General features: G+C 40.5%; 1 protein-coding gene across 15 annotated transcripts in view; it reads right to left on the bottom strand.

Moving 5' to 3' along the window:
- Positions 1–777: 777 nt before the first annotated feature.
- The window catches only part of Rin2 (Ras and Rab interactor 2), a 226794-nt gene continuing 202036 nt past the window's right edge, over positions 778–25535 (bottom strand). For 14 of the 15 annotated variants that reach the window (XM_048811366.1, XM_015483365.2, XM_048811374.1 and 11 more), the window contains 4 exons: positions 13362–13667; positions 11206–11337; positions 5746–5909; positions 778–2359 (listed from right to left, as the gene is read on the bottom strand). In XM_048811366.1, coding sequence (XP_048667323.1) covers positions 2036–2359; positions 5746–5909; positions 11206–11337; positions 13362–13667 — 926 coding nt within the window. In that variant the 3' untranslated portion in view covers positions 778–2035. The other variant, XM_048811376.1, reaches the window with a different exon arrangement.

Here is a 25535-nt window from a genome sequence, read left to right as displayed (position 1 = left end):
CGCCCTTGTTGATTTTGCAACCAGCTGAACTCAGCCAAGACATTACAAAGGTGGCCTAAGGACAAAGTGAGCTGTCCGCAGGGCCCTAGCTAACTCCGCATTCAGATTAACTGTGATTTATTCTGGATACAATTAAGCCAAGTACTGTGGAAATCCTTTCAGGGCAGAGGATGATTTTTTTTTTTCCCTTCTCTTCTGCTTCTTAATTTTTTGTCTCAGATCCACAAGCTTCTGAAAAATGTGTTTCTGTTTATTCTCCATAGATTATCTAACCACAAATGCTGGCTGGGATTTCAGATTTACATGACATAGTGTGGGGTCTGATTATATTCTGACTCTCAAAAAAAAAAAAGACAAAGAATACAGCAAAAATTATTTTCACACAGGATTACGGTACAGTATTACAATGTATTATGTGCAAAATTCCATTTAAAAATCATTTACATAAGGATGTACAAGACAGTACGTGCTGAGACTTCTAGTTTAACAAAAGCCACGGCTGAAAAGGTACAAGGTACAAAGCCCACCCTATCAGATGACTCTGCACCCTTACACAGTACAATAACATGTTTTTGTAACTACCTGTTACGTCAATACACGACTCTCCTAGTTTGTGCACCCCAAACTGGTTTTATAAAACCTAAATCTAACCTCACTAGACATTTATTTATTCACTTATTTTTTTGGTGGTGCTCCCCAGGGCCTTGCACATGCTAAGCAAGTGCTCTACCACTGAGCTGCATCCCCAGCCACTGTACATTCTACAATGCAGATGGGTGTTTTTGTTTTGTTTTTTTGGTGCATTTTCAAATTCTTTTCCCAACAGCATCTTATTTAACTCAACAAAAGTTACATTATGCATTACTTTGTTCTTGGTTTCTGTTCCAAATAATTGTATGCTGTTAGTTTTGATTTATGTGAAAATGTGGGGGGAGGGAGAGCTAACCTTGATTTTTTTTTTGAATGTGTGGGATTTTCAAAATTGTTTTCAAAAGTGGATAACAAGTGCAATAGATTCTTGCCAAATCTTCTTGCATATTTACAGTATCTTAAGCAGAGGTGGTTCATTCTGACTCTTTTTCCTACATCCTGCAGAGCCTGAACCAGCAGACTACACTCCTCAGTCCTTAGTTAGAGTCTGTATTTCTCTCTCTACCTGTCTCTACATTCACTTCTCTCCTATTCTCAGCATCACCTGTTTAAACAAACAAACAAACAAACAAACAAACAGCACAATACCAGTAAATGTGAACAAGATAACAGTACATCAAATTTCCAAAGGCATTCTGTGGCCAGTGTCAGGAATACATTGCTTTAAGAAATCCAGCAGTCTCTCCCCACAAAGTTGCCAAAACATCCAGTTACAGAAGAGAGACTTTTAAAATGCAATACTCTCAAATCCAGCAAGAGATTTATTTTTCCAATATTAAATGTTAAAATCACATGCATAATTATACAATATTTTAAAGTTACAAAAATATTTTAAAAACCAATCCTGACAGTTTACCTGCAACTGCTATAAAAATTTCTATGAAATATATAAAAACACAAAGGCTCTTTGTAAAAATTTTTTTTAAAGAAAGGAAAAAAAAAGTAAAAAAGGAAGAAAAGATGGAGTCATCCACAGAACTGAGAAGTACCTGACGCACTGCATCGGACAGTCTTGTCAAACACCTGCTGTTGAATTCAAGAGAAGAGCTTGTACCTTAAAAGTTCATTCAGCACATATACACACATGTCAGCCAACCTAGAACCTGGCTAGGGGCAGGTAGCAAACAATTTCAGGACACTTGAACCGTGAAATGCAACTCTGCATTGTAGGAGGAGAATCCTACTATTTTTACCAACCTCAGCTACCTTTCATGGGCAATGTGGCCAAAGATGCCCTGGGCTAAGTTAGCCTGTGGATGGCTTAGTCAATGCACCAAGGGGTCCTCCTGGAGGTGACTGCCTTCCAAGCTCAAGCTTGTGGCAACCAGAAGGCCAGGCTCTCAGCTCCCCTTTGGATGCATCCACAGGAAGTCCCCCATGGCTTCTACGAGGGGGTGAGATCTTCTTCACCATTCTGGAAAATGACACCGTAAGGATCATTCTTGATGCGCCTGTAGACGAAGTGGAAGATGTGGGGCTGTGGGCGGCTATGCAGCTCAGCCTTGATTTTTTGAGGATAAGTGTCCTCTGCCAGCTGCTGCCACGTTTCGTCAACGAAGAGAAAGAGGCTATACTCCTCTGGGTCCCCCACCTTAAACTTCTCAGCGCAGAGCTGACACACATCCTCAGTGGTGATGTACGGTCTCACGAGGAGGGTCTTTCCTGTGCAGCCACTGTTGACCTCCTGGAATGCAACACGGAGGTAATTCTGTAGGTGGAAAGAGACATTGGAGACAGTCAGAAGGGAACACCAGACAGAGCAATAAGTCACATCACGAGAGGCAAATGAAAGGCTGGACCTGTGAGCTATTTCAGGGCTCTGGTTCATCACAATGTCTAACGTAAGTTCACAAAGCTCACATTGCAAGGCTGATCTGAATTTGGATGGTGGGGAAGATGACTATATGGACTGAGCTGCCACATTTGAGCTCACTGAAAATAGAAGAAACAGGAAGCCCATTCAGCCCTGGTTTTCATCTTGTCAGTATCCCTCATAAAGCCTGCTTAAGAAATCCCTGCGTAAGAATGTGAACCACATCCAAAGCTGGGATTATTCCCAGCTTGAGAAACACACCAGACAACAGCAGAATCTGAACCAGGAGCCAGCAGGAAGAGATTTTAAAAATCTAGACACAACAGCACATACCAGGCTCACTTCCTCTAACACTCTTCTATGCAGCATAAGCAAGGGCAATACTGTTAGGTGGAACCCCAAGAAACCACCCATGTTTGACCATTCTTTGAGCTCCCCAAATGGCATTTCATGTGGTTCAACCTAACACCAGGTGCCAAGTGGCTCTGAGTATAATCTGGAAAAAATCAGAGGGAGGAGAATGTTGATTCTGCCAGAAGACTCTGGAGACGGAGCTGATTAAGTGCAAAGTGGTGTTGCAGAGAAGCAAAATGAGACATCTGCAGGCGTGGCACCTTGATGGGGGCCAGGTGCACACCGTCTTGGAATACAATAAACCCGTGGTCGCCCAACACAAAGCACAGATGAGACGTGAAGAATCCGAAACTCATGCCAGACTCTCCTGGATTCTGTGACCCTAGATAACTCCTTCAATTTCCATTTCCTTAAGAGTGCGGTTCCCAGATAAAAGTAGAGAACACCCACTTATATCTGAGTTGCATCTAGGAAACACATGCATTTCCTTCTCTATCTGGAGCCCCTGCCTAGGAGCAAGGGGAAGGCATGCTCTCTGCCTCGGTTCTCACATGGTTGCCATGAAGGTTAGCTGGGATCACAGCAGGGAAGGCTCTTGGGGACAATGATGTCTTCTGCACATGTGAGATGTGTTTTATGTCTGTTTCTAGGGAGGACATTTGCCAGCTGATGAGTCTGCAGAGAGGAGTGAGTGGGGCGTGCACAGACTTGAATGTCTTTCTTTAGAGTGTGTCCATATTCTATCAGACCCCACCCGACTCTTCCATCCAACCTACCCCACCCATCCTGCTAATAACTTGGCTCCAACACTTTATATGCATTTACTCAATGACTCTTGAAAAGGACTTGGTGAGAGACATCTACATTCTCTTCATTTAACCAGAGAAGAAACTGAAGCACAGGGAGGCTAAGTAACTTGCCCAAGGCCACACAGTTAGTAAATGGCAGAGTCAGCATGATTCCACTTTTACCACTAGAGTGTACTCCCTCTTCCAATGTGAGGAGATATCCAGGTCTGGGACATTTGCTTTAGGAGTTCCAAGTAGAACTACATGTCTGGGTTTTTGTTTTTACCCCTGAGATGGGTGCTAACATTTTCCATCTTGAATTATATTCTGAGAAGGTGTTCATCTTCAAAGGAAGCAAGATCACGGATTTGGGGGAATGGTGCTGAAGGAAGTGGCTGTGTGGTATCTGGTGACCTACAGATGGATAGAGATGACAGGAGGAAAGGTCTAGTGGCAGGTGGGGAGAAGGAAGAATGCACTTTTCTAACTTTTGATCTTCTCAGAAGGTACAGCACTCCAGGAACGCCCTCTTTGTATAACCAATATAGAATAGCCCAGGGATCTGCATGTACCAAATCACTTAGCACATGAATATTCTTAAACAACCCAAGAGGGCAGAAGAAGCAACACACGGTATGTGTTCTTATTTACTTATTTATTTTTAGATTTATGTGTCTGGAAGGAATTTCTGAGAATACTGCAATCTTGAAGACCATGCTGATCTTGCCTTTCAACAATAGCTGACTTTGAACCAAATATACTTTTAGGTTATTTTCAGACCATTAAGAAGGTGGGGAGGCAAAGGAAGGTGAATCTGGACATAAAGAGACATCTGTCTTGACTGTCCAGTTTCCTGATGGAAAACCTGCCACTTGGCCCATAGAAACAAAGGACAATTGGGTTTTGTAATTCCACTCAAAACCTTCAAAATGTTATTCAAAGATGTTTGCAGACTTCACTCAAAACCTTCAAAATGTTATTCAAAGATGTTTGCAGACTTACCTGTCATTTTATAGATGACAAGTAATTCAGAAATTGTGTTGGAGAAAGATTTCTGAAGCCTTAATCCACCTGTACTCTCTGAGAAACAAGCTCATTGAAAATCCCACATTCCCAGGCATGTAAACTCCTATCGGGAGACCTGAGCAGGACTTGGATCAGATGTTGTCTCCAGTTCTGTTCCCTGAGCAAGTACCATAGCCTCTGCTACTGAGATTCAGTAAGTGAAGGAGAGAATGAGGAAGGAGAGGAGGAAGTCATCACTGAACCCCTCTTCTTCCCTAAGGGAGGCCAGCCAAATTGCAGCTCATAATGCTGCTGGTTCCTGATGAAATACAATATCCAAGGCCCATGCCAAGTGCTTCCTCTTCCTTTTTTACTTCCTATCTTCTCAGGTACTCAGTACCCAGGCAGAACATTTTGGGAGAAGTCCTGCCTTAATTTGACTTTGTTTTCTTAAGGGCAGCAAAATTTGTGCCAAACCCATTTATATACACAAGTGGTCCTGGACTTGCAACCATTGATTTAATGATTTTTCAACTTTATGATAGTGCAAAAGTGATTCACATTCGGTAGAAACTGCAATTTGAGATTTGAATTTTTTATTTTTATTTTTGATTTTTGTGTGTGCTAGGGATTGAACCTAGGACTTTATACATGGTAAACATGTGCTCTACCACTGAGTTACTACATCCCCAGCCTGGATTTTGAATTGGGTTCTTTTCCTAGACTCGTGATATGATCCTCTCATGATGCTGGCAGCAGCCGAGAGCTGCAGCTGCCAGTCAAACAGATGATTATGAGGGGACACAACCAATCCTGTACAGCATACAATTTTGCTAAGTTAAGATGCTCAACGTGTTAGGTGTATTCAATGCATTTCCCATTTACAATATGTTCAATTTACTATAGGTTTATGGGGAACGTAACCCCATCATAAGTCGAAGAGTGTCTGTTCATATAAATTAAAAAAAAAAAAGAAGTGAAACAACGAGGTCAGAGGTGGCTTAAAATATCCCCTTTCCATCAGATGATTCAACCGAGAAAGGACTCTGGGGCCTTGAGCCAGGATGTGCTAGGGGACCCAGTTCTGTCTCTCTAGAGGATAGAGGAAGCACCCTGGGGCACTCAGTTTCATACCTGAAAGTCATCCACAGAAGGGATGGTCCGGTTTGTGGTTCTCCGTTTATGCCACTGCCTCAGGGTGTCCCTGGTCTCTGAGCTGAGCAGTCGAGCTGCTTGTTCTTCTTGGAAATTCTTTATCAGAGAAAGTGCTCCATAGGCACTTGTCAAGTAATAGCCTCCTGGAAAGAGCAGAAAAAGTGGGTTCTCCATGAGCTTCATACTCTGGCAGTAACAGTGAAGGTGCTCTAATGTTAGAAGCCATAGTGTATACAGTTGTCCTTTGCTATCGTCAGGAGATTGGATCCAGAATCCTTCCCTTGAGTATCAAAATCCATGGCTTGGATATCAAAATAAATGGCCTTGTATATGGAAAGAAAAATAAGTAAAATAGGATTGTATCTGCATATAACCTATGCACACCCTCCTGTATATATACTTTAAATAATCTCTAATACAATGTAAATGCTAAGTAAGGAATTGTTACAATGTACTCTTTAAGAAATAAGGATAAAGGAAAAATCTATACATGTTAGTACAGACTTTAAATTTTTTTTTTCCAAATATTTGCAATCCATGGTCGGTTGAATCCACAGATGCAGAACCTATGGACATGGAGAGTTGACTTTAATTTCCTCATCTCTTCCACATGCATTTCCTGGTGGGATTGCAGGAGAACACATCATTCACTCCTTCATCCATGAATTTCACACATGCATCTCACAAACACCTATGGAGTGACTCGGGCCTGTGCCAGGGCGGGGGGAGCCCTGGAGAGCTGACAACATTTCTGTTTCCACTGATGGAATTTCCATTCCCAAAGGTGAAACAGACAAAACCTCTATATTATTAAAGTGTAATTATGAAAATGGTCTGCCAGAAAAGGTCAGGGGTATTGAGACCTGATAGGGAGGTGGGGACAAAATCAGGCAGGTGAGGGGGTGGGGTCAACTGTTCCAAGGCCAGAATCACCTACTTTTGTCTGCGAATCTCCTCGGCTTTTCTTTTAGAAATTCCTGTTTTCTGAACTGTAAGTGAACTGTACACTCTGAAAGAACTGCAGCACTTAACAAGTGTGCTCACAAAAATATGAGTACTTCAAAATAGTTTCTCCCTCCAGATTTTTTTCTTATCCTTACTTACAGACTAATGTCTCATATATGGGAGCTAGAGAACTAGGAAAAAATAAAAGGGAGTTGGGATCTCATCAAAATACAAGGAGACTAGTAGAGGAAGGGGACCAGAGGGAGGGAGAGAGGGAGGGAAAGGGAAATGTAATTGACCAAATTATACTATATGTACATAAGAATATGTCACAATGAATCCCATTACTATGTAGAATTATAATTCACCAATAAAATTAATTCAAAAAGACTAATATAATATGACATTTAAGAAAATGATTTACAAAGAAAAGCAAGTGACATTCCTTTAATGGTACATTTAGGGATAATCTTGTGTTTCTGAGAATTGTTAACAGACTTATAGTATGGTGAGATGAATATGTATTTATTTGTTCATGTTTTTAAAATTTTTTCCGAATTTTCATAGTGCATTATACACTGTACATAATTATACATTGTACATAATGGTGGGATTCATTATGCCATATTCATACATGCATCAGACATAATTTGATCAGTTTTGTTCTAAAATTTAATGAAATGGCCTTAGAAGAATTTGTAAATTCTGTGCTACAGAGCCACTAGGGGGCGCCTTGGAGGTTTATTAAAAATGTCTTGATTAGGCACAGTGCATTTTATTTTTAGAGACATTCTCTGTCAAAATATCCATTGAATCTCTACCATGAGCCCAATTCAGTCACAAAGCAGGAAGTGTGTTCATAAGAAATAGAATCTGAGTTCCTGCTTTCCAGAAATCTATAAATGTATTAAAGAAAACAGATAAATGTACCTCGAAATGTATTCATGCAGAGAACAGAGCATTGTGGTTAGGTGAGTTTGTTTTTTTTTTCCCCCAAGAAGTGGCACTTTCATGGCCAAAGTATTTAACTACTCATGCAAAAACCCTTTATAACACTCTCTAATCAATGTGCATGATGTAAATGACTCTATCCCTTGGGATCACAGGCAATGTACCCTATGAACTTGCATCAGACATAAACTTGAGAAAGAAAAATGTATTTGTTGTTTTCAGGTCACTGATGGAAATTTGGAGGTGATTTTTTTTAACTGCAGCATAATTTAGCCTACTGTGAGCAATATGCTTTCCATGCATGGTTATAATATGTTGAGTTTTTCTTGGCAGGTGAAAGAGAGGTGCTATAGATTGGGTATAGTGCCTGCTAGGCAGCTGCTCTACCACTGAGATATGCCCAGAGCCCAAGTTAAGCGTTTTCCTGACCTTATTGCCCATGGAGAAAGTTCTCTAGGGCAGCCCCCACAAAATGCTGAATCCAGATTATTCATTTTTACTAAATATTTGCTCCAGGACAAATTAGCAAGTGATTGAATGAGAAATGAAGAGAATAAAATGTAAATTGTCACAAGCGGGCTGTGTGAGAACTATGCGCACAGTAGCCATGTTCAGGAGATAGGTCTGGCATTGCATACTGACTGGGCTGCGAGATGCAAGTGTGCCTTCCCTTCAGTTCTGCCTGTGATCCCACACAGAACCTGAGATGGGTGTGACTTGCCAAGATGTCAATCAATCTGCTGACCACAAGACATCACAGAGCAAGACTCTGCCCTTGAAACCTTATCTCCTGCCCTATTTGGAGAACATTCTATTGAAACTCCATTGTGAGCCCTCCACCCCCATAAAAATAAAGAGATTCTCTTTTCCAGAACTCTTTCCAGCCTGGAAGCTGACCTATAAGGTCGCAGAGCAGTCCCACCCTCGATATGAAAATTACTTCTGTGTCCTGTGCTTTTTTGCTGTTTTCTTAGCTCTTTTGAACCCAGTTCATCTCGTCTGCGGGTTGCTGGTGAGAGTAAACATTACCCAGAAGATTTCAGGAGAAATCTATATGGACATAAGTAATCAAAACAGGCTGTGTGGAGGTGCCAGTATTTGAGCTGTGACTTGGAAGGCTGCTATAATCCTGTGGGGGTGGAGGAGGGTTTCTTTGGACTTTAGATTTTAGACTCCATTGCTCTGATGTCTTCTGGCCACTAAGGAGAAACTGAAAATGCTGGAAGCACAAAATTGACCACACTTTCAAACATGTGGATGCAATTAGAGGAAGGTTTTCAATTTCAGCAAAACTATAACCCGACCATAAGAACTGTGTGTTTCGAAGGGATTCTATGACGCCTGTCCCGTAAATGGGAGTACCTGCTTAAACAGCAGAAAAGACGTGTGGCTGCTGCTGCACAAACCAAAGAGGACTCTAGGCAAGCCAAGGAAGCGACAGATCTGTAACAGGCTGCTGGCGGTTTCTCTAAGTCTGCAGAGCTGCAGTTAGAAGCTGTGCAAGCCTGGTCTGTAACCACAGTTAACCCGCCTGCCTGCCTGGGCGCCCCAAGGAGTAAAGCCAAAAAGGCCCAGACACAGAGAAGTAGAAACAGGCTCTACTTCCTGCACACACTCATGGGCCCCCTTTGTGTGTTTGCTAGTGTCCTTGTGTTTTCCTCATGTGGGATCCCTGGAGGTGAAGACAGTCACTTGACCATCTGTCAGCAACAGTGGCTCACTCTGGGGCAATGCAAGGAAGAAAAGGAGGTAGAAAATGGTTGTCCCAATCCTTGGGCCACAAGGTGTAAGCCTTTTGTTTGTCCTGAGGATTCATCATCAGCAACAGAATGGTGATTTTCTCAGTGAGACTGGCATGCCCCTTCCCCAAGCCCCAAGAGATCTCCTAGATCTTACTGGAATTAACTTAATGATTGAAGTTAAAAAAAAAAAAAAAAACAACAACAACAAATTGCAGTAATAACACAGTGGGAAAAAATAAAAGTATGGCATTGACACTAACACTTCTCTCAGTGGCTGGACAAAGCCTCATGTGTTTCCCCTTCTGTCCAATCCCAGAGAAGGAAAGGTGTAGAGAGGATGTTAGTGGCTTCTTATGGAGTGTCTGAATCCATGGTTAAGAATATTAATAAGGAGACATAAACAAGAGAGAGGGTAAAAGGGTGACAGAGACCATTTGTGTCTGGGATAGCAGATAGGATAGAAGACACTCATCATTCATCCTGAGTCAGTACTAGGGCAGGTGGAATGGGCATGATTTGGGCTCCAGGGAGGGGAGCCCCTCTGATAGAAAAACTGAGATCTAGGGAATTCAGTTTGATGACTGAGGACATTAAAGGCCATTTTGCATTTAAGATAACACAATGGATTTAACAACTGGGACGGGATGGTGCACCCCCCCCCACCACCATGGTAAAAATGCATTTAAGATCTCTCCTTGGAAAATGCTGGGGTGACACATGCCCTTGGGAAGTCCCTCAGCACATGCACCTTTGTACTCCAGCCCAGACTGAAACTCAATGGAAAAAAGAAAACAGAACCTCACCCTCAGGGTCTGTCTGGACTCTCCCATGGATTTATAAAATGGATTAACAGGATTCACAGTGCACAGGTCTTGATTTGTTCTCCTTTAGAAAGACAAGCTCACACAAGAGTCCCAGAGATTGTTTGTTCTCAAGGCTGTGAGCCATAGTGCCAAGCATCCAAATTATGTCCATGATAAAACACCTTACTAATGTATAAAGAGAAGGAATTTCTTCTGCTAAAACATGTTGGGGCTAGGCAGACACCAAGAGGAACCTGAACTACCAACATAAGTTCAAAGCAAATCACCCAGATCTTACTCCACTGTATTTTTTATTTTAACAATAGACTGACATAATTTTTGAAATGGAAAGAAAATTAATGATGTTTTTAATCTAAAAAACAAAATTTAAAAAAGATTAAAAATGAAAAACAGGTTTTCATTTATTTCACCAATTCAATAGCAAAAAAAATGACCATTTTTTTCTGACAATGAGATTACTCTCTAATAAAATATTTATGACTTCCTCCTGGAATCAAAGAAACCATTGCTTTAAAAAATGACATTTGTTCTATTATATGATATTTTTTTATTGTCACTAGCCAATCTCAATGAAGTATTAATTATAACAGGGTTGCATTTTGTGGTTTTCTTTTTTCTGACTCCAAAATTTTCTGTGATGAATATTTATTAATTTATAATCAGAAAAAAGTCTATCTATACTTCTAAATAAAGAAAGAATTAAAATTGCAGTTAAGCCTTAAAATGTCAAAAAAGTACCTTTGTGACTAGTTAATGGGTGCAGGGTTTTATTTTAGGGTGAGAAGGGTCTTTGGGAGCTAGAAAGATGTGGTGGTTGCCCAATACTGGGTGTATACTGAATGCCAATGAATTGTTCACTTTAAAATGGTTGATTTTACCCTCCATGAATTTCATCTCAGATTTTAAAATGAAATGAAAATAACAACAACAAAAAAACAAACCACCCAGTTCCTCCAACTTTTTCAAAAGCATGTTACCTTCTCCGTGTAACAGTGATGGGTCTAGGAGCTCCATCATGTACTCGATTTCAGTGTCCAATTCAAGCATGTCACACTGAGCAATGACATAGGTCAGAACAGGCAAGAAGTCATCAGCGCCATACATCCTCCCTGGGATTGAGAAGAAAAAGAGAGAGAGGAACAACTTTATTTCATATCCTACTTGCTGCTTTTATTAGACAGCAGGGAGTCATACTGAGGAAATGGGCTATTTATAAACAGAGGTGGGTGTTTCTGGAATCTTGTGTTGTCCGTGACCCTCCCAGCTGCTGACAGGAGAGACCAACCCTTACTGGCACTCTCAGAATGAATGTCTAGGAGCCATGAACATGGTTCAAATTTCCTCCCTTCTTCAATGCATAAAGTTATGCACTAGGACAGAGCAATATTTTTGAATGTTTTACCTTTGAACATTTTACCTTTTAGCCAGTCATATTACTAAACATTTATAAAATATTTATTCTGCCAATTCTTTGTTTGATTTTCTATTTTATTTCTGTGCACCTGAATCATAAATGTGATGGCAAGACCAAATTCAAATCAGGAATAAATTTTACTTTGTACTCAATATAAGAACACAGCTAATTTGTTTAAATGTGCCAATTCAGTGTATGTTGGAGATACACATTGATTAGCAGCAATAAATAGGAAAAAAAAACCCAGTTATTATTTCTATTTTTTTATTTACAAGGATGGTTCTCAACTGGGGGTGCTTTTGCTCCCCCCCAGGGAGTGATGGACATAGTTTGGAGACATTTTCACTGTTACAATTGGAAGGTAAGATTACAAATAGCATCCAGGATGCTGCTAAACTTCCTACAGGAAGTAGACAAGCCCCCACAATAAAAAAATTACTCTGTCTAAAACGTCATTCATGAAATGCTTCAGAAGAACATAATCCTGTGCAGATTATTGGGGCAACTTTTAGAAATGATCTCAGGAATTCTAGAAAATTTATTCCTGTATGTGAAATACACTTACAAATTTTAGGGACAATGTTCACAAACTATCATTTCCAGCTCAAGAGCTCAGATTGTAATGATTCTTAATTCGACAATTTGCAATGTGCATGTATATTCATATCTACTTAAGCAGAGGTTAATAGAGCCTGCATTTCTCTCTGTTGCTTTTCCACTAAGCAATTTCAAAAAAAAAGTTGGTAATTGCTGGGCATGGGGGTGCATGCCTGCAATTCCAGCAATTTGGGAGGCTGAGGCAGGAGGATTCTACTTTCAATACCAGCCTCAGCAACTTAGTGAGGCCATAAACAACTTAGGGAGATCCTGTCTCAAAATAAAAAGGACTGGGATATAGTTAAGTGAAAGAGCACCCCTAGGTTCAATCCCTAGTACTGCAAAAAAATATAAAAATAAAATAAAAATGGTGATAATCATCCACAGATTTACAGGCTCACAGAAGACCTCGAACAATGCAGGGCTCAGTCACTACCCATGAATCTTCATTTCTCCTTCATCTGTGGAAAATAGCAAGGGGGAAATCCAAGGGCTTACTTTCCTACTTGTCTTTGGTGAATTCCAATTACATTGTTTCAGCTTGTATCAAAGAAGGGGCCAGCCAACAGGATGATTCTAATGAAACCTCATTGTTACTGAATGCTCTCAGTTTCTGACTCAAGCTATAGATCATTGACAGGGCCCCTTATTGGCTAAAATATAGTGATGATTATTGTCAATATTGCCACTCCATGTGGGTCAATGCAGTGTCTCAACTACCACCTTATGAAAGAAAGAAAGGGCCATATCCAACTCCAGATGCAGAAACTGCAATTTAGCAGGTTGATTAAGATGGACAAGTTCTCTCAGTGAACTCATTCCCAGAGGGAGGATCTGGAACTAGACCCCAGCGACTGAATCATTACCACCATCCTGAACTAAATCTTTAATTAAATCAGCATTACACAAAAATCTCATTACCCTTATCCACTTACATTTATTGGTGCTATTTGTAAAAATCTATTAGTTGGCATGTGACTCATTTGATAGGTACCAGAGTAACTTTATTTTTGTGAACTGCTTGGTGAAATCAAGAGACTAAAAGGAGGAGACATAGGGAATCAGAAATCCTGACATGGGTCTGGCAGGAAGCAACAAATCCCTGGACTTCAGCATCCTCACCTGAGTTGTTCTCCATGACAGTGTATATGAGCTTGCAGACTCTCAACAGCAGCATGACTTTCTTTTCTGGTGAATACATCTTCTGCATGGTCATGAATTTGACTTTGATTTTCTCCACATCCACCAAATCAGGGGTTGGCGCAAAGACTCCCAACTCCTGGGGATTCCTCTGCCGCACAAGTTGTAGGTTCTCCTTGAGTTGTTTCCATGAGCCATCAGCCATGTGGAACTCCTTCAGCATGGTCTCCACGTGACCCTTCAGGGGCTTCAAGATGCACTTGTGCATGGCTTTTTCCAACACCACATCTGCCAAAGAAAGTGCAGCCACTGTGACCAGAGTCTAAAGAAAGAAGAAATGCAACTTCTGCTTTCAGGGAATGCTCATCTGCAATTCCACACATTGGTTAGAGGGTAGATAAGTTGTAACTTAGAACCCAACAGATGGCACGTAGCACCAGCAGACTTAACATGGCAACGGGTTTTTTTGTTTGTTTTTGTTTTCCATGAGCCAGGAAGAGAGGGTTTTCTCTAACAATATCTTGCATAAAATCAGTACAACCAAATATATTTGTTTGAATTACTTTCACACGAATGTGTTATTTTAAAAGAAGGATTTTATTTTCATGATTAGTATAGATTCAAGATTCCTAAAAAATATTTTCTGAGGAAGAAAATTCAACTACATATAACATCTTGGATTGAATTCTGGAGCAAAAACATTCTTTCCTTTATTTGTTATAAATCATATCAGTGGAGCATTAGATGAAATCTGAACAAAGACTGTGGATTAGGTAAAAGTGTGAACATAGCTTCTATATGAATTTAGGGGTTGATAATTGTACTGGAATTATGGGACAGATGGCCTTGTTTTTAGGAATATATAATGAAGTATCTAGGGCAAAGGGACAAAATGTCTGAAATTTACTCTCTATGGTCAGGAAAAAAAGTGTGTGTGTACACAGACAAAGGAGGAGGATGAAGCAAGGGCAAAGTGCAAAATTGAGGAATCTGGGGGAAAGCAAGACATTTCTCTGTATTATTTATGCAACTTTCCTGTAAGTCTGAAATGATTTCAAAATTAAAAGTAGAAAATTTTAAAGTGTGTTTCTTTCAGAGTTAGGAAAGATATTTAGGTGTGGGTGGTATTATTCTTCCCCTCCTTTGTGGCTGGCTATCCACTAGAGTAACTTCTTTGGAGAGTCTAAGACTGCCAATACCATAAATCTGGAGATCTAGGCTGAAAGTGATTTATACAATGATAAGCTCCCGGCTTTTCCAACACTAGCCTTTTAATTTCACATTTCTACATCACATCAAAGTCACCTGAGTTCGATTGCAATGACTGCTCCTGAAATATGACATTTGAATGTGATTCTATTTTAAAAGCCAATGGATTCACTTACTTATAAGATTGGAAATAGTTGGCTTATCTCTTGGGTCTTTGGAATTCTTGACACTGAATCAGATCATATTGAATCCAAATTATTGCCTATTATTAGAAGGTCCAGGAACAAAGAGAAATCTCTGCCAGATGTACAAATACTGAAAGCAATTTTCCTATACCCCAAAGCTAAGACTGAGTCCAGAAGTTAATGCAGTGATTAGACTCCCCAGCCCAGGTTTTTCTTTTTTCCTTCTACCTCCATATCATCTTTGATTGAGAGAGCTCTTTGATTAAATATAGAGTTTTATATCACTATAGAAATCAAGATTGAAGCAAATGAAGTTATAAAGTAAGAAGAAAAGCAGAACTATGTATTCACTTTACACCTGGCATTAAAATAGACTACTTGATTTGCATCGGTTGTTGTGTGTTAATAAGTTTGTGTGACTTCTTAATATCTTTGACTGTAAGTTATCATTATGATAAAAAAGTAATAGTAACTAATATTGAGTACTCATATGAGTAAGCTCCATCTATATACTTCACTTCATTATCATCTAATCCTTGTGACAATTCCAACACTTTTGCAGAACACTAATACTACACCCATTTTTCAGATGAGAAAACTGAGATTCAGAAATATCTAATGGCTTGCTTGAGACCATACAACTATTTGAAAAACAGTTTTTCACTGTTTTTCAAAGTAAATGATCTTTTTCTTTTAATATCTTTTTAGTTGTAGGTGAACACACAATATATTTGTTTATTAATTTATTTTTTATGTGTTGCTGAGGCTGAAACCCAGTGCCTCACACATGCGAGGCAAGTGCTCTATCACTGAGCTACAGCCCCAGCCCCAGTAAATAGTCTTTTAATTCTAAAATTCAAGGTTCTTCTAAAACATTCACAGGGGAAGGAGGAGGGGGGCAGGGTGTTGTGGCTCAGAGGTAGAACACTCGCCTAGCATGTGCAAGGCACTGGGTTTTAGCCTCAGCAACACATAAAATAAATAAATAAATAAATAAATAAATAAATAAATAAATAAATAAATTAAAGGTCTTGTATCTAACTACAACTAAAAAAATAAAATAAAATAAATTAAAAAAAAAAAACATTCACCAGGTTTTTTCTCTCTCATTCAAAGATTCTGGAAGCTACATTCCTGATTATCAGCGACCCCTCCCTATCTTTGTTAGAATGAGGTCACCAAGAAGAGAGGGCAAAAGTCATGCTGATGATTAATTAGGAATAAACGTTCACAGTAGTGTTATTCATAATAGCTTCAAATTGGAAATAACCCCAAGAGCTGCCTGACAGAATGGATACATTATACATATTCATACAGTGGAATTCAGACAATGGAATATGTTTATTCAATGAAAAAAAAAACACACTATGGCTCCAGATGCAGATGATGAAGTTCATAGACAGGATACTGTGTGAAAGAAGCCAGATCTAAGAATATCTCCTACAGTATTTCATCTACCTAAAATCCAGGCAAAACTCACCTCTGGCATCAGAAGTAAGGGTGACAGTTACCCTTGGGGAGGAACCTGACAGGGAGGGGGTGCAGAGACACTTGCTGGGAGGTGATGGGGATGTTGTATTTTTAGATTTGAGTGGTGACTACTTGAGTGCCGCAGTCTGGCTGGGCACAATCAGGAGCCACTTGTCAAAAGAAACTAACTTTATTTTTAGAACCACACACGCCAAACAAAACAGCCTCTCAGGAAAAACCCTCAGAGCCTCAACTGCCAACACCGGCTTTCCACAAGCCTCTCTCTCCCCCACAAGCTTCTCTCCACCTCCCACAATCCTCCTGCTCTTGAGGCCGATTGGCTGGGTCACGTGGGCGGAGCCAAAAAAGTCCCCCAATGAGCAGCTCCGTGGTCTGAAAGGGCAGGGAAACAGCCCAATGAGCATCACCGCAGAGGAGCCAATCAGCTAGATGTTGCTGGGGCCCCTGTGAGCCAATCATCAGCCGGCAGCTGGAAGTTTGCTGGGGCCCCTTCGGCTGTGGCTCTCAACACTTGAGTGTACACATTTATGTGTAAAAATCTGTGCAGCTGGGTACTTACAATTTATGCACTTTATGGATGCAAGTTAAATCTCAATAAACATGCATACATCAATGAACAACTCCTGACCAGCCTGTATTTTCACCTTAAACTCCAAGGGCACCTTTTAACTTCAGAGTAAGCCTGGTCACCTCTGAGCCCCAGTGTTAATAGAATCATCTCAGAAAGGCTTTGAGCTACTCCTGGGTGATGGGACGAACAGAGAGTTCATTACTAGCAAATGGGTTGGCTCCTTTGTACTGCCAGCCCATTCTTGCTGCCAGGGAACGATGCCGATCTTTGTCCTTGTCTTAAAACCTAAACTGAAAAAACAATTGCTACTACTGAAATGGAAGGAAAAACTTGCTTCTGGTTATTTGCTTTTCTCACGGGTTTTAGAAGCCACTTAACTAGGTAATAATGGAATAGACACCTAATAGCTGTACTATGGAAAATATCACTGAGGTATGGTTACTGTGGTAACAATTAAGTTATCTTTCAGGAACTCACAAGTAGCCTTGTCTAGCTCAAACTGGTTGAAACCAGTGACCCTTCACTTGGCCTGAGCAGGTGTTCCATGGATTGACATCTGAGGGTCAAATACTCTACCATCAGAACTCACCAAGGCTGCCATTTTCAGAACACCCATCCTGCAAAAACTCATAAGCTTTGACCACAGACCACTGACAATTTCACTTATCCCTGTCTCCAATCACCTGTCCCCACAACTTAGACCACCCTGTTTCTTTATACCCCTAAATCTAATCCTCAGGGAGGCATAATGGAGACTTGGGGTTTCCATCTCCTCATCACTAGCAAATGGAGTAGCTCCCTTGGCCAATTCATTAATAAACATTCTCTTCAGCCAATCTCATTGCTTTAGTGCTGGGCATGCGGCATGGCGGCCAAAACAGGTCCATTCAGTAACAGTGCTAGACTTTTCTTAAAGTAAATTTTTTTTAAAAGATCACAATTTTAAAATAAAACTGGTCTCTTCATTCTTTTCCAGGCATCTCCTATTATTACCTCCACCAATATTTATTAAATTTAAGGAAGGCTTAGGGGAAGTCAAATGAAAAGAGAGACCTGTGACCCAGTTTGTTATTTCTAGTGAGAAAACAAAGGTTCTGCTCCTAAAGAAATAGTAAGAAGTGATTTGAGGAACACAGGAAACAGAAGATCTTTCAGAATGAGAACTAACTCAAACAAAAATGGAAAGAATACCCTAGCACGTTTCTTGTAAATTACTACTCTCTGTTGTTTTCCATTATCTCTGGTTGCTTTAATTCCAAGAAACTAAAACAAATCTTTTAAACTAGGAACAATGACACTATTTTAGGCACTTTATATACACTGGCTCTGCACATCCTCAAATAAACCCATGCAGGAAGAACTCTTATATCCTCAGGTTACAGATGAGGAAACTAAAACCCTAAGAGATGGATATCAGGCAGCTAAAAGAGGCAGGAGCCAGGATTCCACCGCAAGACATACACTTCCAAAGTTCTTGAAGTTACCTCAGTTGTACTCAACCACAATCAGAGACACATAACAAACACTTGGAAACAACCCCAAAACTTTTAAGGGAAAACAAAATAGATGACATGTTTTCTTGAAGCTAGCCAATGTCTTCTAATTTTCTAATGACAAGAAAATACTAGAGAATTGTTTGAACCATAACATTTTGAATTTTAAAAGCCCCAAGTTAGTTGGAACAAACCTAGAGACAAGTTTTCTAAGTGACCAAAACTGGAAACACATTTTCTGAGCACATTTATATAAATTCCTATCGATTGGTCTCAAGGATGATCTGTAAGTAAAGACCATGGCAGCTGCTGAGGTTCTCCGTGTCTTAAATGTTACTTTCTATAGCAACGGATAGACAAGAATTGATTCACTCCCCTGTTCAAAAGAGGAGACAGAAGACTGTCTTTTTTCCTTCCCTCTGACCTATAGCATAGATTCCAGGGGTCAGAGATCAGACAAGGAAGCATCACAAGCCCCAATAATGTATTGGTTTTGTCTGGGCACCCACTGCTGCCAGGGGGAAGTGAAAATCTGAGGGGCAAAGGTGAAGTTCAGATTGTCTTAGAAAGAGCACTGGGAGCCACAAGGCCCAGCAGCCAGGCCAGCCCAGCCCCTTCTTACTCAGTGACCTAGACCAAGTCTCTTCACCTCTCACCCTTAACAGTCTGGACTGCCATCAGAATCATGGCTCATGGCATCTGCCCAAGACAGATCGTCAGTCTGAACCTAACTAGATTGAATGTAAAAACAATAAGCAATAAAAATTAATATTCTCCAGGGGTGTCTAACAGCATCCAGAGTCTAAACAATATAATACATACTATAACATAATATCCCTTATCTGAAATGCATGGGATTGGAAGTGTTTCAGATTTTGGAGTTTTACAGATTTTGGAATATCTGAATAGGCTTTACCAGTTGAGCATCCTTAATCTGAAAATCCAAATTCAAAAACATTTTGGGCTTATAACACAAAGCATCAAATTTCAAAGCATTTTAGATTTTAGATTTTCATATTAGGGATGCTCAACCTGTATTAAGAATGCACAGGTTTTGGGCTAGAGATGTAGCTTGTGTTAGAGCACTTGCCTAGCATGTGTGAAGCCCTGGGTTCAATCCCCAGCACCACAAAACAAAACAAAACAAAAACCCACACAGGTTATAATTTAAAGTTATCTGACGATGAAAAAAAATGAGCTCCAATCATATGGCCTTTTGATTTATTCTAGTTCTAGCATTCTAATAACTTTTTTTTATTTAAAAATTTTTTCTCATATTTTTATTGGTCCATTATAAATATTCACAATAGTATAATTTGTTGTTTGTTATTTTAAGAAGATTAAAGTAGAAATAGAAGTGAATATATGATAACAAGATGAGAGCCTTAGTTGCTGCCTTTCTGTATAGAAAAGTCAAATTTAAATATTTATAATTGCTATTATTCATTGGGCATTAATTTGTGTAGTTCCTAGTCTAAGAATATGCATGTTACCTTGCTAATCTTCATTTTAGCCCTACAAAGTAGAAGAATTGTCATTCTTATTTTGCAGATGGGACATGTGACTTTCCAAGGATGACAGAGATGAGGTGCAAACCCGGTTGTTCTTACTCCAAGCAAGTCAAGGGATGGCATAATTGTCTTCCCTCTGTGCAAGGAGGGCAAAATGAGTCGATGCTTCTTTTATGAGCTAAAATGTTTCCTTTTGGCTGTTTTATGGGAGTGAGGATCAAAACTAAAGTTGAGTGAGTGCTTAGTATGATCCAAGCACTATTAAACACGTCACAAGTATTCAAATAGTCCTTTGACTAAGATGGGTACACATACATTCCCTACTTGTCTTGGTTTGGGTTCTCTCAGAAACTGATTACGAGGCAAGGGTTTTCATGTAATAGGTTTTTTTTTGGAGCTGATCCCAGGAAGTACCAGAGGGGAAGGAGAACAGCCAATATGGTGCACTTCTCTATCACCTTGGGTGGCTGGAACTCAGTCCTGCTGGGGACTCCAAGACACCGTGTTGAACATGCTTTGGAGCTGTCCATCTAGAGGACAGTCTGCTCCTAGGGGTTGGAGTGCCAGTCTTCCCATTTCCTTGCAAGGGCTCTGGTCGCATTAGAAGCCTCAAGCAAAATGTCACAGGTGCAGCCATTGGACATCAGATTGGCAAGCCAGTGTCAGTGGGCAGAGCACAGCAGTGTCCACAGCATCTTGTTACATGTGAAGAATTGAGGCATGGAAATACGAAGAAACATGACCAAGTGCACACAGCTCATGAGAGCAGGGACTCCAAACCCAGCAGGGCAGCCTGAATTCTTCCACTGACCTACCACAGATTCCTGCTTTTCAGTGGAGAAATTTCTCCATCCCATCTCAGTAGAGCTGGAAGCTGAGGGAAATGGAAGGTGCCATCCTGAGAAGCAGCAAATGCAACCCAGCCAGCCAGGACAGCACATTGTTAGTCCTCTTTTACAAACTCCTCAAACTGAGGACCACTGGGTACTACATAAGAACTCAGGTTAGATGCAAAATCCAATGGCCAGTTTTCTGATTTGTGACCTTGAAAAAACATGATCTTCCTCAACCTCAGCTCCCTCATCTGTAAAATGGGGTGGCTCACTACTTCCCAGTGAGATTCTGGGAGGAACTGGGTAAGGTCCCACTCCATGAGCACCTGGCATGGATGGTACCTACTGACACTGCAGGCTAAAGTCACTGGATACCTTTTGGGAACAAAGGGTGGATGCCTTTGAAAAGAGACAACAGGTTTAACAATTCAGGTTGTTCCCTCTACCCCTTCCCAAGTATTATCTGTGGTTTGGTTAGATTTGAAATAGAAAGTACTTTGATAATTTAATCAAAAGACCTCTGGTTTCCTGATCGTCTCTCTCTTTCTCTCTCAAGCACTCATATCTTCGTTATTCTTCTCAGTTCCTCCCGTTCATAGGTGCAGAGAATGAGGATCTGAGGTTGGTCTGCTGACTTTTTTTTTTTGCCTTGATCCCCCTAGTATTTTTTTTTTCTTTCTTTGATGTTGTTTGTTTGTTTTTAAATCCCAGCCTTATTCTATCCCTAACATCCTGGGAACCTCAGATTAGCTGGGCAGTTGTGCATCCTTCAGAGCAGTGGGGTTTGAGCACAGGGAGAGAGACCCATTCCTATTTCATATGAGAAAACAGGGTGCATGGTGGGGGCTGGAAAAACACCCAGCTTCTTGCTGTGTGTGGGATGAAGGTGGATTCAGTTCATCACTAGTGAAGCTCTGGATCTACCAATAGGGAAAAACCCAAGTTACATTGCTGCACCTACTCTAGTCTGTCCACTTCAGGCCCTGGCACCCTGGCTGGCCACACTGGTCTGCAGGTGTTTATGACTAGCATCTGTTTTTACTGGTTGGCACCTGGCCACAATGGTCGACAGGTGTTTATGACTAGTGTCTGGATTGGTTGGCACCTAGGATAGAGAGATTATTAAAGTGTTCTGACTCTTACCTTATCTGGGATAATCTTTCTAGAATGTTCTCCACCACCTTAAGGTCTCAGACAGCTCCTGGAGGTTTGCTTCTGCCTTGTCCTCCATTTTTTCTTTCCTCCACATCCCCACAAAGACTGCATGTTCTTGGTGAGGTAAACAATACTACAGGCCCTCTGTGCCTCTGAGTCTTTTCATATGCTGTTCCCTGCCTAGAATCCCTCTCCTTCTGGGACTGAGCTCCTGTCTTTATGTGGATTTCAGTGAAGCCGACCTACCTCCCTGCATCCTTCACAGGGCTTCGCCCAACTCCCTGTGTCCTTAGCACACTTTGTGGTTTCTACCAAGACACAGAGCAAACAGAGTTCCCTCCTTAATAGGAAGTACTCTGAAAACCAGATCTAGGGGTCTAACAAACTAGCCACAGTCCTTAGTGTAAGCCTGGCATGTAGCATATGTCCTAAAACTATTTGTTGAATTTTGGCCAGAAAATCCTTCTTTTGGGTACCTACTGAAAATGATGCTTCTTTTCAGTCCCAGTGGCACACACTGAATAATCCCAGTTACTTGGGAGGCTGAGGTAGGATTGCAAATTTCAGACCAACCTGGGCAACTTAGCAAGACCCTGTCTCCAAATAAAATTTAAAACAGGGCTGGAGATATATAGTTCAGTGGTAAAATATCTCTAAGTTAAAGCCCTGGAAGCATGAAATAAATAGATAGATAGAGGCTTCTTATCCTTGCTCCTGCAGATACAGATGTATAACTCAAGTAATAGCATCATTGCCCAGGTGTGTGGAAGCCAGTGTCCCCTGCAGCTCTGCAGGGATGGCCTGTAACCTGGATTTACTATAAAATTGTCAGCAATGCACACTTCAGCTCATAAATAATAAATAAGAAAGGGTGCTTTATCATTTTAAGGCAGATCCCCAGCCCAGAAAAGCTGATGTCAAAATAAAGATGACAAACATTAGGGGTTATGATTCATTTATATTTTTGCTCATTTTGGTGGAATCAATGAAGGCCTTTACATGGAAGCACAGGATCTATTCATATAGTATTTTATGTAAGGAATCTGTCAGGCTGATTTCAATACCTTCTAGTAAAAGGCCAGTTAAAACCAAGGGAGGGGAGAAGAAGAGATGAATCTCTCTACAAATAATCCCAGCCAGGTGTGGTGGCACATGTCTGTAATCCTAGTGGCTAGGGAGGCTGAGGCAGGAGGTTCACAATTTGGACACCAACACCAGCAAATTAGTGAGGCCCTAAACAACTTAGTGAGACCTTGTCTCAAAATTAAAAATAAAAAGGGCTGGGGATGTGGCTCAGTGTGGTGTAAGGTGCCCCTGGGTTCAATATCCAGTGGCAAAACAAACTCCCCCCCCCCCAAAAAAAAAAAAAAAAAAAAAACACATGATTTAAGTAGAACCTCCAGGAGCAAGAGCTTAATTCTGTCCCATCCATTCAGTGCAGACAATGCTTTATGACTTGCTTCCAAAGAATAGGGTATGGGGTACATTTAATATTAAAGGGTAGAAACCTGGCAAACGTGGCCTTGGCCAACAGTGGAGGTGAGCAACATCAGTGATAAATCCTGTGGATACCAGATGCTCTTTCATATGGTGAAATGTCACATCTGTAATCCTCCCTTCCCTTTATAAAATAAACAAGAAAGGCAACAGTAACCAACCGCCCACGAGAACTGCAAGAAAAGGATGGTGCCAGTCCCATTTTCATTTTGGCTTAACTTCGCTGAACTTTTGTTTTCTATAAAAATGAAAATAATAAATGAGGCGATGGGAGGATTAAAGAGGGTTCTATACATAAAAGTGCTTTCATTTGGTTCTATTAAAAACACAGTCCAGTTTGCCCCTCAAATCCATGAGTTCCATATCCATGGATTCAAACAACGGAGAGCTGAAAATATCTGGAAAGAGAAAAAAAAAAACAACAACCAACCAACCAACCAACCAACCGCTCAATACAACAATAAAAATAATACAAACAAAAAACATAAAGTATAACAACTGTTTATATAGTGTTACATTATGTTAGGTATTATAAGCAACGTAGAGATCATTTAAAGTAAATGGAAGGATATATGTAGGTTATATGCAAATGCTACCTCATTTCATATAAGGGATTTAAGCATATGTGGATTTTGGTATCCAAGGCGGTCCTGGAACCAATTAATGCCACATAGATGTGGAAGGATAACTGTATGCATTTATATTTATTCTTTGACCCTACTGATGAGGCAGTTCCCTGACTCACCCAGGGTCTTGACAGTAACTGAGAACCTCCAAAGTGGACACGATGCTGAGAGGAAGTAGGAGGTGTGCCCTGTTGAGAGACTGGGCGTGCAAGGCAAGAATACAGGTCAGACCCATGGGCCAGTGAGGGCTCTGTCTAGGTGGTGCTTCACAGAGACACCCAGTTGGAACTGTCTTTTGGCAGGAGTAAAGCGGTGGGAAAAAAGGTGTCAAAGCCCTAAGGATTCTAATGCTTCCTGCATTCAATGAATGCAGCATCTTTGGTATCTCTTGGGTCCAATTCCTTGAATCCTGTATAAATTTTTCTTTTAGTTGATATGTTTCCTGCTGGGAGGAAGGGAGATTCTTGGGATATGTCAGAAAACACTCTACACAGACATGACTAGATTTGTGATGCCATTCCCTAGGTCCTACCTCATGAGCAAGGGCTGCGTGAATTACTGAGCTGACAGCTTCCTTGTGGAGTATCCGAGAGTCGGTGACCCATGTTCAGAGGTTCTCATCTGCAGAGTTGTAAACCTTCTTTTGGTTGATATAAGTTAAATGACTTAAATGTGATGCCTTCCTATATTAATTATCGAAGAAATTATACCTTATAGGGGAAGGCACTTTATGTTATGGTCTTCTATGTAGCTAATTCTCCAAATTATATTGGCTTCTACGAAAAGCCTCTTTCTCCAATGTCTCTACACATTTTTAGCTGTTCAAGAACATTTGCTATCCAAGGATCAAGGACTAGATCAAAAGTCAGAAGATTCAAGGTTTTAATCTCAGTTTGGCACAAGTAAGTTTTTTGGCCATCTCTCTAGGCAGGAGGATTGCAATTTAAAGCCAGCCTGGGCAACTTAGTGAGCCCCTGCCTCAGGATAAAAAGCAAAAAGGGCTGGTGATATTATTCAGTGGTAGAATGCCCCTGGATTCAATTTCCAGTACAAAACAAACAAACAAACAAAAAACAAGACAAACAAAAAGGGCAAATAACACAGGGCCCTAAATCATATTGTGAATTTAAAAAATTTTAAAACAAATCACATTAGATATTGGAACTTAAGCCAGACTTAAATATTCATTTTTTTAACAAATGGATCTGAACCATAGTAGTTGTGACTTTTTAGCGCCTACGAGAGAATCACATCAATTGCCACCCACTTTTTGGAGGGAGGAGGAAGGGTCTAACTACTACATTGCCCAGGCTGGTCTCAAATTCCTGGGCTCAAGTGATCCTCCTGCTTCAGCTTCTCAAGTAGCTGAAACTACTACAGGCATGTGCCTCTGTGTCTGGCTCTCAGTCTCCTTTTTAATGCATACTTTATTCTCTGGTATGTAACCACATATTCAGCACCCTTTTTCTATTAAAAAACAAAACCAACACTTGAATATGTAAATTGATGTGCTCTTTGACATATGAAATTGAGCTTCAGGATGCTTTTTCAAATAATTAAAATGATCTTTGGAGAAAACACATAT

The sequence above is a fragment of the Marmota marmota genome, unplaced genomic scaffold, assembly GCF_001458135.2.
Source record: "Marmota marmota marmota unplaced genomic scaffold, marMar, whole genome shotgun sequence".
In the NCBI taxonomy this organism is placed as follows: Eukaryota; Metazoa; Chordata; class Mammalia; order Rodentia; family Sciuridae; genus Marmota; species Marmota marmota.
Note: the sequence above shows the minus strand (reverse complement) of the source record. Positions and strands in the feature narration are given on the sequence as shown.